This window comes from Dendrobates tinctorius, unplaced genomic scaffold (genome assembly GCF_039654945.1).
Source record: "Dendrobates tinctorius isolate UK_male_01 unplaced genomic scaffold, ASM3965494v1 ptg000155l, whole genome shotgun sequence".
Lineage (NCBI taxonomy): Eukaryota > Metazoa > Chordata > Amphibia > Anura > Dendrobatidae > Dendrobates > Dendrobates tinctorius.
In genome coordinates, this window is record NW_027361822.1 from 20,296,692 (window position 1) to 20,313,342 (window position 16,651).

General features: G+C 43.8%; 1 protein-coding gene across 2 annotated transcripts in view; it reads left to right on the top strand.

Moving 5' to 3' along the window:
* The first annotated feature begins 224 nt into the window (after positions 1 to 224).
* The window catches only part of LOC141051035 (uncharacterized), a 94,197-nt gene continuing 77,770 nt past the window's right edge, over positions 225 to 16,651 (top strand). The window contains exons 1-6 of one of the 2 annotated variants that reach the window (XM_073547837.1): positions 225 to 426; positions 5,892 to 6,023; positions 15,202 to 15,351; positions 15,477 to 15,650; positions 15,726 to 15,849; positions 15,933 to 16,030. In XM_073547837.1, coding sequence (XP_073403938.1) covers positions 15,274 to 15,351; positions 15,477 to 15,650; positions 15,726 to 15,849; positions 15,933 to 16,030 — 474 coding nt within the window. In that variant the 5' untranslated portion in view covers positions 225 to 426; positions 5,892 to 6,023; positions 15,202 to 15,273. Of the gene's footprint in view, positions 427 to 759; positions 858 to 5,891; positions 6,024 to 15,201; positions 15,352 to 15,476; positions 15,651 to 15,725; positions 15,850 to 15,932; positions 16,031 to 16,651 lie in introns of those variants that run through there. The other variant, XM_073547838.1, reaches the window with a different exon arrangement.

Sequence of the window (16,651 nt, forward strand, 5' to 3'; positions counted from 1 at the left end):
AGCTCAGAATCAAGTACGGCTTCATTCCATACACATCTTACCTGCAGTAAATGTCGCACATGGCTCTCCCCCACACACGTTGTAATCGCGCCGCTCGCGTCCTACAAGCACATGACTCTGCTCGACACAAGTTGGACGCACACAAGGCTCCACTACACTACGCACACTTTGTACAAGCAACACAACTCCACGCACATCATGACCGCATGGCTCTGCACCACACACACTCGTCTATACTCCATACACATCATACTCGCACACATAAACTTCCCCTCATCCAGCACCATGACACACACAGCAGAGTCCTCCTGCATACACTGAGGCCCCTGATCATGTGACCCCTGACTCCTCCCCTCCTGTGACCTCATCCCAGGTCCTGTGCGCACAGAGCAGCCATATATGTGGAGTGCGGCTCTGCAGGTGGAGGTAGGTGCTGGAGATTCCCCATTACTGGGCTGCACAGGGGGCAGTAACCCCTCCATTCCCGGAGATAGCGCCCCCTGCAGGTGGAGGTAGGTGCTGGAGATTCCCCATTACTGGGCTGCACAGGGGGCAGTAAACCCCTCCATTCCCGGAGATAGCGCCCCCTGCAGGTGGAGGTAGGTGCTGGGGATTCCCCATTACTGGGCTGCACAGGGGGCAGTAACCCCTCCATTCCCGGAGATAGCGCCCCCTGCAGGTGGAGGTAGGTGCTGGAGATTCCCCATTACTGGGCTGCACAGGGGGCAGTAACCCCTACATTCCCGGAGATAGCGCCCCCTGCAGGTGGAGGTAGGTGCTGGAGATTCCCCATTACTGGGCTGCACAGGGGGCAGTAACCCCTCCATTCCCGGAGATAGCGCCCCCTGCAGGTGGAGGTAGGTGCTGGAGATTCCCCATTACTGGGCTGCACAGGGGGCAGTAACCCCTCCATTCCCGGAGATAGCGCCCCCTGCAGGTGGAGCTAGGTGCTGGAGATTGACCATTACTGGGCGAGGGCATGGGGCAGTAACCACTCCATTCCCAGAGATATCGCCCCCTGCCCTCAGCTCTGCCATGTGTGACTTGATGGATGAATGCTTTGTAGGACTAGGAAAATTATCTTGTGCAAGCCAAGATGGGTCCACCAGGGTCCTCTCAGCCATTATCTTGATTGCATCAAGTCATTTGATTGCTGATCTTCCTCTTCGCCTTATTCCTTCTAGTCTTCAGACTATTATGTCCTTCTCTAGTCATGGCTTGCTTCGTTTGTTGTGTCCAAAGTAGGCAAGTCGTATCCTTATGGTCCTTTGTGATGTTTGGCTTTATTTGTTCCAAGACTGATTCTGGATCTGACAATCGGTGAAAGCTCCAAGCAATGGTACACCCACTGATCAGCAGTTTATCACCTGTCTCAAAGATAGGTTGATGAGTAGTTTTCAAGTTTTCACTGCACACCCTTTTTAAATACCTGAGACATATATTTTCATCACAGGTCACATGCTGCTGTCATAGAGCGGGTTTAGTAGCTGTGTTTTGCCGGCAACACGTGCCTGTAACAGCAGCAACTAGAGCTAGCTCAGATTACTGTTTAATCAAATGCTACTATCAAGTATATAAATAGTAAAAAATGCTAAATCACCAGATCTCAAGAGGGTAAAATAAAGGTAATTTCTTATACAGTGTTGACACCATTGAAATCGTTGCAGAACATGGAGTATTTCTCCCCAATAATTATTGCAATTGTACATGTTTTGTTATACACATATTTATTTCCTGTGTGTACTGGAATAATGCAAAAAAAACAAAACTGAGTAAAAGAAAGGCAAATTGGACATCATTTCACACAAAACCCCCAAAATGGGCCAGACAGAATTTTTGGACCCTCAGTTTAATATTTGCTTGCACACCCTTTGGAATAAATAACTGCAATCATTTGCTTCCTATAACCATCAACAAGCTTCTTACACCTCTCAACTGGAATTTTGGACCATTCTTCCTTTGCAAACTGCTCCAAGTCTCTCATATGTGAAGTGCGCCTTCTCCCAACAGCAATTTTAAGATCACTCCAGAGTTCTTTACCTAAAAGGTCTATCTTGGTTTCATCTGTCCACTATGCGCTTTCCCAGAAGGATTTTGGCTTACTCGCGTACATTTTGCAAACTGTAGTCTAGCTTGTTTATGTCTCTGTGTCAGCAGTGGGGTCCTCCTGGGTCTCCTGCCATAGCGTTTCAGTTCATTCAAATGTTGACACGTATTTCACACTGACACTGATTCACCCTGAGCCTGCAGAACAGCTTGAATTTCTTTGGAACTTGATTGGGGCTGCTTATCCACTATCCGGACTATCCAGTATGGCAACCTTTCATCAATTTTTCTTTGCCGTCCAAGAAGATTAGCTACAGTGCCATGGGCTGTAAATTTTTTGATTTGGACATGGACAAAGGAACATCAAGATCTCTGGAGATGGGCTTGTAACCTTGAGATTGTTGTTATTTTTCAATAATTTTGGTTGTCAAGTCCTCATACAGTTTTCCTCTACTCTTTCTGTTCTCCATTCTTAGTACGGCAAACACAGACACACAATGCAAAGATTGCATCAACCTCCCTTTTTATCTGGTATCGGATATGATTTCTTTATTGCCCATGCCTATTACTTGCCACAGGTGAGTTTGAATGAGCATCACATGCTTGAAACAAAGTTGCTTACCCACATTTTTGTAAAAGTGGTTACAATTTTGTCTAGCCTCCAGCCTATTTTGGGCGTTTTGTGTGAAATTATGTCCAATTTGCCTTCTCTCTGTTTTTTGTTTTTTTTTAAGTTATTCCAACACACACAAATGAAGTAAACATATGTATAACAAAACATGTGTAATTGCAATAATTTTTCTGGGAGAAATAATTCATTTTTTGGAACAATTTCCAGATTGCCAACACTTTCCAACATTTTTCCGTGGCTCCTGTGACTCAAAGGTAGTTGGCGAAATGTATGTTGAAGTCACAGGAGCCACGGGTTACTGATCACTGGTAGATATCTATGCAATATAGCCCTTTTCTTTATGCTTTTTATGCACTTTATCTTCATACATGTGGGTCTCTAATGACTCTTTACACTATATAGTTTATGTATATGGGATTCTTACTATATTGATTATTGGTCAGTACTCCAGCTGATGATTTTCCTATACTTTGGTTTTTGATGTTGTTCCTTGATTTCCCCTACTGTATATGTTTTTAATTAATAATATGATGTACAGTAATACAATTTGATATATTTTATTTACTCTTCTGTTTCCTTTTGGTCTATTCACGTTTTGGGTAGGTTTACCAGTGAAATGAATGTTAGAAGATTATAGTCCATATTTATCCCATTAAGGACCGGAGTACCCAGTCTTTTAATCCATGACATTTCTATTTTTTTAATAACGAGAGTTTTACCTCTCCTCTTCGAAGACATGGCACACTGTAATTCAGCTGGTATTGCAGCTGTGAAGTGTTGTGGCCTTCCTCCATGAAATGCTTCAGGACAGACAGGTCCATTTTTTTGGGGGGGATGTAGTAGTAGACTTATGTTTGTGTGTTTTCATCAGTATAAGAAAGCTCACATAGGCAAGTAGGTAAATATATGATAAAACAGTGTTGTAAGTATAGTGGCCTTTGATTTTAAAAATTTGACCAGAGTGAGAATATTGGAGGCCATCACTTTCATTACAATTACAGCAGGACAAATATGGAAACGTTCATATTTTGGATGTGATAGAAATTTTCGTGCAGTAGTGTTGCCTGCTATGTTGACAAGCTCATCACGTTTAGAGCAGGGCTGGTGGTAAACCACGATGGGTGGTTTTTAGAACTCCCTCATCTGGATGAGTATCCCTAACAAGAAGCTAATGCTTCCAAACTACATGTGAAATTATATCACTGTGTATACCATTCGTGGTTACCAATTAAATCCTCTTGGCGCTTTTTCTCTTGATCCTTACTCAGATCACACAAACATCTATCCATTATGTCCTGTTGATAACTACAATGTTTTAATTTGAACATCCTGATATCTGTACGTCTCACTTTCCTAACAGGATCTGAAATGATCCTGTCCACCCTCAAAAGTGATCATCCAGTCACATGTGGATGAAAACTGGCATGTGCGAAAAGAGTTTGTATCTGTTGGTTTGGAAAGCAAATTCGTCAATAATTTAAAATCCATTGGGTCAAAAAAAATACTTTGCTTCCTCCTACATCTTAAAATAAATGAAGATCTTTTGCACGGCACAAAAAATAATTTCACTCAAACGAGCATTTTGCCAGCTCAAACTGAAAAATTATCATGAAATGAGCATTCAAGGGTTTGTTCACGTTGTTCTTTCAGTTCAAATGCAGCTTAAGTCCACAGATACGGGCAGTAATGGCCACTGATACTGTCACGAAGTGACTGGGTCTGTGTGACACGACCCAGCAAGCGGTCGGTCACTAAACAACAAACAAACAAGGGAACACCGGGGACACAATTACAACGGTGGACCCTGCAATAGGGAATAGGGAAATGGACACCTCCTGCACTCTCCTGAGGCTGTGCCCTGGTCTATCCTGATGTCCCTATAGAGGTTCCTTCAACCTGTCGCCGAGCAGGATACCTTAGCCTTCACTTGCCCTGCACCTATCCCTCAGTAGGGAATTGGCAAGTGCAGACACTGGTCCCACTGCTACACTAATATAACACCAAGGAAAGATAACAGTCAAGGCAAGACAAACAACACTTAGCTTTCTCTGCTGTAATGCACCGAACAGCAGAGTAAGGCACCAGATCAGAATTCAACTGCAGCACCACTGCACACATCCCGCTCCTGACTTCACCACGGTTGGTATCCAAAAGGAACTGTATCACCAACACCAGCTGATGCCTCAGGTGACCTTTTAAAGGAATGTGGGAGTGGTCACCATCTGCTTCAGCAAATCGACCAGCCAAGTAATAACACCAGCGGCCACCGGGGGGGAAAAACTGATATTGACCCCCGATGGCCTTAAAGGAAAAAAGTTTATATATGAGAATCCAGAATCTGACACGGATCTAAAAATGAATCATGACAGATACTTTGTAGAAGACGTCAATTCTATATAGGAAGAAACTTCAGTGGGCAGGCTAGAGATGTCATTAGACTTGCCTCCGCAAATGGAGGACAGTTGATTGGCTGTAAGTGATGAGCGCGTATACTTGTTGCTCGGGTTTTCCATGCTCGGGTGGTCTCCGAGTATTTTGGCGTGCTCGGAGATTTAGATTTCGTCGTCTCAGCTGCATGATTTGCAACTTATAGACAGGCTGAATACATGTGGATATTCCCCAACAAACAGGCATTCCACACATGTATTCAAGCTATCTAGCAGCCACAAATCATGCAACTGAGACGACGAAATCTAAATCTCCGAGCACGCCAAAATACTCGGAAACCTCCCGAGCAACGAATATACTCGCTCATCACTATTGGCTGCAACTGAGCGTCATTGTATACAGGAGGGTGTACTGGAGTTGAGAAGTAGCACTATTGGAGCATGCCCTATGGGAAGGTTTAGGATGTTGAAAAAAGCCTCCATTTACTGGCGATTCACGGCATAGTCCCTTGCTGACACCGCAGACGTGTTGAAACATGTCAGGAGCAATGAAGGAGGGTATAATTTGTCTTTCAATCATAGTCCATATAAATGATTCAATGATGGTGATGGTTTGTACTGCAGACATTCCAGCAATATAATATGCGGTAATATATAGAGCTGATGTTTTGGCTGGTTGTCTAATTAATACAACCAATAGTGTGTATCTCCTGAGACAACAAGCCAGTTATAGTATATCATGAGAAATGCATTTGTTCTGCACTACTGGAATGTCAAAGACCGGATCTGTAGATGAAGGTTGGATAAAAATGGTTTATTGTCAACAGGTTTCAGAGTCACACCGACACCTTTTTCAAGAAAACCACACTGCCCCAGAAGAATCAGGAGTGAAACGCGCGTCAAGGTGGAGGCATATGTGAATGGTCTTTAGTGTTGGCTGCAATTAAATCTACTCATAGGTAATACTATGATTATTTATCTTGCATATTGAACCATATTAATATGTCAGTTATATATTGGGATGGTGTATGTCCTATTATGGATGGCAATCTGTACACTGTTACTATATAGACTCCCCAAATAATTCCTTCTTACCTTTAATATTCTTGTAATATGTTACTACTCACCACCATACCATGTACCTTCTCAGAGGCCCCATTTTATATGTTTGTTTTTAAATTATGTGTTTATACTCGTATGAAGAAATAGTATATACTGTTCGACATTTGTGTTCTCTTTTCAGTGACTTCTTATCATTCAGTTGGTGTAGTAATATATACTTGTAAGTGCTGTCCATTATTGATTTCTCATTCATTATTGGACTATATTGTTAGCATTTTTTTATTGCAGCGAGTACTAGAAGGTATTAGTGTATGTAGTAAAAGTTCTATCATAATAAACCAGTAAATCAGTAGGTGGAAGCAAGGTATTTTTCATACCAAATTACAGTTTGTAATATTGTCTTCATTAGTTAACGAACCACCTTCTACTCATCCTACTAATGTTTTTTTTGTAGTTTGCCATGCTGCACATAAAATAGTTTATCCAAGATAGAGAGTTCTATTTTCAAATGTACTAGGGTAATTTTTTCTATCTGTTGTTTTGTAGTAATGTACAGCAAGAATTGTTCCAGTGTCTCCTTGTCACTAGTCAATACTGCAAAGACCTCATCTATATACCGCAACCGGATTGCACAAAATTTTGTATAGCGCTAGCTCTATTATACAAAGGACTTATTAAATTCTGCCATGAACAGGGCGTGGCCTGAGCGGCATGTGAGGAGGATGTGTGCCCGCTGAGCTCCCGCATATACCTGCTTCATTCAGCCGTTTCGTCCCCACAGCACGGCTAGTATAACCCCTGGAGGCTGCACCGGAGTCGGTAGACACCGCGGGGCACCGGAGATCGCTGCTTCACCCCAGGATATGGGGAAAAGAGGTCAGAGAAGGGTGGCAGGAGAGGCCGGAGCAGGGAGCCAAGATGGCGCCGCCGCCACAGCGCGCGCCTTAGAGGAGGCCGCAGAAGACAGCGCGGCTAGGAACAGGGCAGTGGCGGCCAGGCTGCAGCGCTTTGCCCGCACGGCTGAGGCAGAACAGGAGTCTCTCCAGGACTCTGATATGGACCAGGAGACTGTGGCAGAGGACATGAGCCCGGGAATGGGGGAGGAGGAGGAGGCTGCCCATGCTAGAGTGCAGGGGGGAAGGGAGCTGAGCCTAGCTGGAGTGATCTGGTGGAAAAAAATAAACAGCACCTCACAGCCTTGCAATTACAAGTTCCAGACGAGCCCACCAACAAAGATGTAATGCTGGCAGTGGTGCACTGTGGGACTGCGATCTCACATGTCCTGACACAACTGGGCTTTTTGCAGGAGTCCATGCAGACTGTGCGACATGACCTGCACAGTGTTAGAGACAGAACAAGCCAGCTGGAAAAACGTATGGGTGCTGTGGAGAATTCGGCCTCTGACGCAGGACAGCATTGTACAGAGCTCAAGAAGGATATGGCAGCTGTCTGGGCTAAAACTGATGACCTTGAAAATAGATCCAGACGGAATAATGTTCGTATTGTGGGCATGCCAGAGCGCTGTGAGGGAAAGAACCCTACTGCCTTCATTGAAACATGGCTTAAAGAAACAGTAGGTGTGGACAATCTAACACACCTGTATGCAGTGGAAAGAGCACACAGAGTCCCGACTCGGCCCCCCCTCCCTGGTCATCCACCAAGACCTGTGCTGGCTAAAATCCTCCATTACAGGGACAGAGACGTTATCCTTAGATACTCGAGAGAACACCCTGACCTTACAATGGAGGGATCCAGAGTCTCCTTTTACCCGGACTTTTCGCCGGAAGTTCAGAAGATGAGAGCGAAGTTCACAGACATCAAGAAGCGTCTGAGAGCCTGTGGCGTCAAGTACTCCATGTTTTTCCCAGCTAAATTGCGTGTTGAGGCCTGGAATAAAAGCCACTTTTTTCTGGACCCCAGGGAAGCCGTGGACTGGTTGGACCTTAACGAGCGACAATTGAGGAAGGAGAGGAAGGAGCAGGAATGTGGTTGATGGTTTCTTGACCTGCTTAGTTGTTATGGAGTCATGCGGTTGAAGTCTGCGGTCCTGATGCAATGGACTGCCTAAGAAGTTATATTTCTATTTATTCTTTTATTACTCTGTTATATGCTGTTTTTTTAAGAATTTGTGGTCCTTATGGGGCCTTAGTCTGAGTACGGATAAGGGAAAATGCAAAGTGCTGTGGGGTTATATCCTGTCAAATGCGGGTAGTGAAAAGGAATTGAAGCGCCTACTGAATGGGGTGGAAGGGTTCGACAGTACCCTTACTTGTTGCACCCTTGGTTCAGCCCAAGGAATTGTTGGAGAGTGTTCTTTGGGGGGAGGGGGGAGGGATTGGGTTCAAAATGTCCTTTGGCATACTTGTACATTTCAATATTGGCTATGGTACGGCCGGGGGGGAGATGGTAGGCAATATGCTATGGTACGATAATGGCTGATTTTAAGATACTTAGTTGGAATATCAGGGGGTTGAAGTCGCCGGTAAAACGACAGGCCATATTCTCCTTCATAGCGGACCAGAAGCCGGCGGTTGTTTGTTTGCAGGAGACGCATCTCACACAGGAGACGCTGGGAATCCTGGATAAGAGATGGGTACAGGCGGGCTTTCACTCTACTCATTCCCAATACTCTAGGGGGGTTAGTATATTGATTCACTCCAGGACTCAATTTAAGTGCCACCGGGTGGTGGTGGACACAGAGGGGCAATTTGTCCTTTTATCTTGTACAATCTTTTCCACCCCACTGGTGTTGACATCTATATATATACCTCCGCCTTATAGCAGTAGAGTTATCTATAAAGTTCTGGCCATTCTGAGAGATTTTCCGGGGGTTCCGCATATGGTGGTGGGAGATTTTAATAATATTCTGGATTCACATTGGGATAGGGGTAGTCATGAGCCTCTGAGGCTGGGAGGTAATCTTACGCCATTTGGGGTTCTCGTGCGGGAGATAGCTTTGACTGACTTGTGGAGATGCCGTAACCCTGGCGTCCGTCAATTCTCGTGCTTCTCCTCTACTCACTCCTCCCTGTCTCGCATCGATCTGGCCCTGGGTGATGATCTTATGCTGGGTAAAACTTTAGAGGTTAAATATTTGGCGCGAACGGTATCTGATCATTCGCCTGTTTCAGTCATGCTTGGGGGGGGCGGGAACGGGAAGAATGATAGACCTCTCTGGCGCCTTAACCCGTTTTGGCTGCAGCTAATCGATAAGAATGACGGCTTTATCCCTGAGTTGCAGGAATATCTTAATTTTAATAGAGGCTCGGCTTCTAGTGGGATCGTCTGGGAGGCCTTAAAGGCGTACTTAAGGGGAATGTACATACGAGAGATTTCTAAAATAAAGACCGCCTCCAGGGCAAAATCACAACTTGTATTCAGGGAACTGGAGGATGCGGAAAGGGCCCTTGCAACACAGAGCACACCTGCCACTCGGAAGCGATTGGGGGAGGCGCAGTCAAAGGTGACCAAACAGACATTAGAGGCGGCGGCGCAAAAACGGCTGTTTCAATCTACTCAATATTTTGAGAGTGCGGAAAGTGTGGGGCATTTGCTTTCTGTCGTGACGTCGGCACAGAGAGGGTCTGCGGTTATAGCGGGTCTTCAGGATGTGAATGGGCGACTGCTCACTGACGCACCGGGGATTTTAAAAATTCTAGAGACTTTTTATGCTGACTTGTATTCCTCGCATGCTAGGGCCCCGACAGAGGATGTTGTTTCCTTTTTGGAGGCTGCCAATCTCCCAAGGTTGACTCCTGAGGACAGACGCTCTCTAGATAGACCTCTAAGTCTGGACGAGTTGGAGGAGGCTCTGGGAACCATGTCCAATGGTAAGGCACCTGGGGTAGATGGGTTGCCAGCTGAGGTATACAAACGGTATAGGACGGTGTTGCTCCCTGCTCTATTGACAGTGTTTAATGATAGCTTGGAACGGGGTGTTCTCCCACCGTCTATGCGAGAAGCTGTCATTGCCGTGCTGTTGAAAAAGGATAAGGACCCAACTCTGCCCGCGTCGTATAGGCCCATCTCCCTGTTGACGCTAGACATTAAACTTTTAGCGAAGGTCCTGGCCATTCGACTCTCAAAGGTAGTTGCTGTGTTAATACACCCCGATCAGACGGGGTTTATGCCCAACAAATCGACGGCTATGAATATTAGGAGATTATATCTGAATATGCAGGTGAGGGCTGATAATGCCGGGAAGAGGGTGGTTCTGTCCCTAGACGCCGCTAAGGCATTTGATAGTGTGGAGTGGGACTATCTATGGGCGACGCTTCACTGTATGGGCTTTGGCCCGGGCTTTATTGGCTGGGTCAAGCTCTTGTACTCGGAGCCGAGCGCTCGACTGAGGGCTAATGGTCAGTTGTCTAATCCTTTTTCACTTCATAGAGGAACAAGGCAGGGATGTCCTTTATCCCCGCTGCTGTTTGCTCTCGCGATGGAGCCATTGGCTTCCAGGGTAAGATTGGATGCTGGCATAGAGGGATTCCGGTATGGGGAGCATGAGGAGAAGGTAGCACTATATGCGGATGACCTGTTGTTATTTTTAGCGGACGCGGACAGATCATTACAAAACACGATGACACTTCTTGGGGTATTTGGGAAAGTCTCGGGTCTGGTTATTAACTGGGAGAAGTCTGCGCTCCTCCCATTGGACTCAAGCCCCTGCAGTGTGGTAGGTGTGCCGGCTGCAACGTCCCTTCAATATTTGGGCATAAAAATATCCAATAAGCTGACAGATTATGAGAGTCTAAATCTTGTTCCGTTGTTGGACAGGATCAAACAGAAGGTTAAGGCCTGGGCAAAGTTACACCTCTCTGTTGTGGGAAGAGTGAATCTGTTGAAGATGGTAGTTATGCCGCAACTCTTATATGTCCTTCATAACTCCCCTGTCTGGCTTCCCCAGAACAGGTTTCATAAAATTAATATGATTTTTAGAGAGCTCGTTTGGCTGAAACAAGGCGCGAGAATTAAACTTGAACACTTGCAAAAACCTAAAGATGAGGGGGGACTTGCGTTGCCCAACCCATGGCTTTATTTTTTGTCTTCCCAGTGCCAGCATGTAGCAGGAGGGATGGAGGGCGAGTTGGTGGATTTGGTGGGAGGTCAGAAGATCCTTCAATTTCTAGTGGGACGGGGATCACTGGTGTCGAGTCTGGAGTCGGGTAGATTTCGATCCCTTGCATTCAGGTTCCCTACGGTGCTTCTAATGGTTAGAGTATGGGATAAGCTGAGACAGCTGAGAGGAATACGCGGTCTTACAAAGTACTCCCCCATATGGGACAATCAGCATTTGCCATGTATGAAAACGCTCAGAGGCTTTGCTCACTGGAGGCGGATTGGCATATGGTGGGTGTCGCAGCTGGTGGAGGGAGGGGTTTTTAAAACTTTCGAGCAATTGGGACGGGAATTTCCCCTCCTACGTTCTATGTTTTATCAATATTTGCAGCTGCGTCACGCGTATATGGTGCAGAGCAAAAAAGTTGACCTAACCATACACCACGACGTCCTTATCCTTAGGCTTGGTATGCAGGGGTCCACCAGGGGACTGATTTCAATGGTGTATGGTGGCTTACTTGGACAGGTCCTGTCAAGGCATCCTATTAGTGCACTGATAAAGTGGGAACAACAGCTGGGTACGATATCAGCGGAACAGTGGGACTCGATTCTACAGATGATTCCCAGATTATCTCTTAGTGAGCCTGGCCGCCTGTCTCAGCTATATGTCCTCTATAGGACATACAGGTCTCCCGAATGGTTGTTCAATAGAGGGTTGCGGTTGGATTCAAGGTGCCCCAAGTGCACGATAGATAATGCGGACATTTTACATATGTTGTGGACATGCTCTTGCCTGCAGATATTTTGGATCGTGGTCCTTGGCCTTATACACTTGGTCACGGGACAGGATATTCCCAGGGACCCCATGATTTGTGTTCTGGGTTATGTTGATGAGGTGGGAGGGGATCAATACCTTAAAATTGCTGTGGCCAGAATGCTATTTGTGGCCCGAAAGCTGATAGCTAATCACTGGATTTCTGCCAAAATCCCCTCAAGAAAAGAATATATTAATAGGTTGAACCAAATATTATATAGGGAAAAGTCTGTGTACCTTAGGAGGGGTGTGCCGCATATTTTTGGGAAAATATGGGAGGGATGGTTGAAGGTTCCCAGCCTGGCTGCCTCGAATCTTCTGGATTAGTGGGTGGGCCCTGGAGGTGGTCTCCTGTCGGTTGTTGCTCGCCGTTTCTCATATGATATGGTTGTGTGATAGAATTGGGTTTATTCGCTAAGTACCAGTCCATGCCATCGGACAAAGGGAGGGGGGTGTTATGGGGGAAGGGAATGTTTGACAACATGTTGTAAGTTGTACATGCCTGTCATTTCCAAAACTTTTAATAAAAACTATCTGATTAAAAAAATTCTGCCATGAACAAGCTGTAATAAGGGGGGGGGGGGCTACATTAGCCTCCATGGCGGTCCCTCACCATTGCCCATAGTAGCGATCATGAAAAAAAAAAAATACAATACAGCATTTTTTTATTATGCAAAGATGATCTTTTTATTATACAGAGACATTGTTATGATCAAGGATGGTCATAAAAGCACTGAGACCACTCTCGCGATAAACATGTACAAACTCTACCTCCTGGACTGCAGTAACATCATTGTTAATGGGGCGGATGCTGAGACAGGCCAAGAATTTCAGCGTTTCAGAAACACCACTTTCTTTCCTACCTCAAGGAATTTGCACACTATATGGATCTCCACCTTCTTCAGTTATGCATAAAAAAGTTTCACCTGTCATTTCACTTAAACATTAGTATTCCTATATATTACTTTTACTATACTTTTAAATTAAAAGTTTCATTATCTTGTATAAAAAAAATTGCCATACTGTACGTAATGTAAAACTTTTAAATTAAGCTCATACTTTATTGTAAATAGGTAAAAAATAAACTGAAAAAGTAAGCTTAGTAACACATTTGAAATAATTTTATATACAGTCATGACTCATAACCGAAAGTGTTGGAACCCTTGAAATTGTTCCATAAAATGCAGTATTTCTCCCAGAAAATTATTACAATTACTCACGTTTTGTTATACATATGTTTACTTCATTTGTGCTTATTGAAACAAAAAAATTAAAGGCAAATTGGACATAATTTCACACACAACCTCATAATTGTTGGCAATTTCCCAAAATTGTGGGTAAGCAATTTTGTTTCAAACAAGTGATTCTTATTTAATCACATCTGTGGCAAGTAACAGACGTGGGCAATATGAAAATCACACCTGAAACTGGATAAAAAGGGAGACGTTGACAAAATCTTTGCATTGTGTGTGCCACAATAAGCATGATGAAGAGAAAGAAGAGAAGAGAACTGCCTGAGGACTTGAGAACCAAAATTGTTAAACAATATCAACAATCGCAAGGTTAAAAGTTCCCACAGTCTCCAGAGTTTTTGATGTTCCTTTGTCCACGGTGCGCAACATAATCAAGAAGTGTGCAACCTATGGCACTGTAGTTAATCTCCCTGGACATGTATGGCAGAGAAAAATTGATGAAGAGTTATAATGCAAGTAGTCTGGGTGACTTGACTGTGTTCAAGGTATTATGAAATCTGAAGATTACCAAAGGATTTTGGGTCATAATGTAGTACTCAGTGTCAGAAAACTGGATTTGTGCCCTAAGTGATGAGTCTTCCAGCAGGGCAATGACCTGTAGTTAATCTCCCTGGACGTGGATGGCAGAGAAAAATTGATGAAGAGTTGTAATGCAGGTAGTCCGAATAGTGGATAAGCAGCACCAATCAAGTTCCAGAGAAATTCAAGCTGTTCTGCTGGCTCAGGGTGCATCAAAGTCAGCGTAAACTATCTGTCGACATTTGAATGAAATTAAAAAGTATGACAGGAGACCTAGGAGGACCCCACTGCTGACATAGAAAATTTAAAAACTAGACTGCAGGCTACTAAAATGGATGTGAGTAAGCCAAAATTCTTCTGGGAAAGCATCTTGCGGACAGATGAGACCAAGATAGAGCTTTGTGGTAATGCACATCATTCTACTGTTTACCAAAAATGGAATAATGCCTACACACAAAAGAACACCGTACCTACAGTCAAATGTCGTGTAGGTTCAAAGATGTTTTGCGGTTCTTTTTGCTACCTCTGGATCTGGGTGACTTGACTGTCTTCAAGGTGTCATGAAATCTGAAGATTACCAGAGGATTTTGGGTCATAAGGTAGTGTCAGAAAACTGGATTTGTGCCATAAGTGATGGGTCTTCCAGCAGGACAATGACCTCAAATATACTCCAAGCATCCAGAAATAGATGGAAACAAAGTGCTGGAGAGTTCTGAAGTGGTCAGCAATGAGTCTGGATCTATTTCCCACTGAACAACTGTGGAGAGATCTTAAAATTGCTGTTGGGAAAAGGCACCCTTCAAGTATGAGAGACCTGGAGCAATTTTCAAAAGAAGAGTGGTCCAAAATTCCAGGTGAGAGGTGTAAGAAGCTTGTTGATGATTATAGGAAGCAATTGCTTGCAGTTATATATTAGGTTGAAGGTGCCAACAATTTTATCCAGCCCATTTTTGGGGGTTTGTGTGAAACTATGTCCAATTTGCCTTTTTTCTCTGTTTCTTTGTGTTGTTCCAATACACACAAAGGAAATAAACATGTGTAATTACAATAATTTTCTGGGATAAACACATTATTTTCTGGAACAGATTCAAAGGTGCCAACACTTTCGGCCATGAATGTATACATGTGTGTGTATTTCAAGTGCCTCACACAAGCTGGATCCCCCATAGTCTTTCCTCTAAGTAAAGGTGTTTCTTGCTGATTTGCTTCTCTTTCATTATCATTGTAGATAAAGTTTGGTGTTGACCCTTGTTGTAGTTTAATTTTTTTTGCAATACATGTTGGTAACACCTCAGTGGCCAGTGATTGGTGTGACATGATCTGCCCGTAAATCTGGAGAAGCTGCTATATATCTCCTCATATGTTTCCCCTAATCTTGAAAAATGAAATTTTTTTCATGATTTAGCATTTTCTCATCTTCATCTCTTTCAGGACCCCACATTATCGGATCCTCTCAGTGGAGATCTTCTATACAAGAGAATTTACCTGATTGACCCATCAAGGATGGAAAGGGATTGGGACAAGATGGCAGAGAGGATATTACACCTCACCCTAGAGATCCTCTTCCGACTGACTGGAGAGGTGAGAAATTCTTATGATGTCACTTTACATCATTCTTATGGGAATAACAGATGGACAGAACTGGACAGGTGAGGAGTCGGGAAATGTCTCTAGTGAGATTTATTAATGTGTCTCTCCATAACCAGGATTACACAGTAGTGAAGAAGACCTCTAGTGTGCACTGTCAGGACCCTGTGTCTGAAGGATGGGGAAGACCCCTGAGCCCAATCACGGGACCCAACCCCCTGAAACATGAGGACATCAATGAGCAGAAGATCCTCGAACTCGCCTACAAGATGATTGAGTTGCTGACTGAAGAGGTGACACTGCTGGGAATTATGGGATATTATCCAGTTATGTGATGGAAGGAATGACTGTAACATTTTATGTGTTAGGTTCCTATAAGGTGTCAGGATGTCACCGTCTATTTCTCCATGGAGGAGTGGGAGTATTTAGAAGGACACAAAGATCTGTACAAGGACATCATGATGGAGGATCCCCAGCCCCACAGATCGCCAGGTACTAGACAGGACTAAATATTCATGTTATAGAATAATTTGCGTGTAAAGAATGAATTCAGTCCCTGTATGTGTTTCCTCCAGTTGTATGCAGTAAGAGGACAACACCAGAGAGATGTCCCAGTCCTCTTCTTCCACAGGACTGTAAGCAAGAAGATCCCAATGTTCCTCAGGATCATCAGGTAGATGGAGAGAAGGTGTCATGAGATCTCCTCTATGATGTGTAGATGGCTGTGAAGGTCTTGTGCTCAGTCTTGTTTTATCCACCAGTATTATATGTTTTATACTTGTGTAATGAGAACGGTGGAGATGGCAGGATTAGAGCTGATCATAGATGTGACTTCTCCATCTGTCTGTGACTTTTACAATATTTGTTTCAGGGTGAAGATCTGATCCATATTAATAATACAGAGACATATGAGGAGTGGTGTAAAGTGGAAATTCCTACAGATGACTACACAGGTACGTAGTGACCATGAAATGCAGAGATGTCACAGATTCTTCTCTCAGTTATTGGCTGGTGCCATATTGTGTTAATTGTTCTGAGCTTTGTGATCTTTTAGGTTTTTCAGCTTTAAGTTCATTCGTTCTGCCAAAATACTGAATAAAAATATATAAAAATATGATATTGTTAGAAAATAAAAAGAACTTGAGGTAGTTGTAGTTTAGTCTACCTGAAATAATATAAAATAAAATGTTTTAAGAACAGCTATAGTAAAAGTTTGAATAAAATACAACACTAAATAGCCCTTTTCATATAGTCAAACACAGACCATGTCTAATTATTTAATACAATTAGGTTA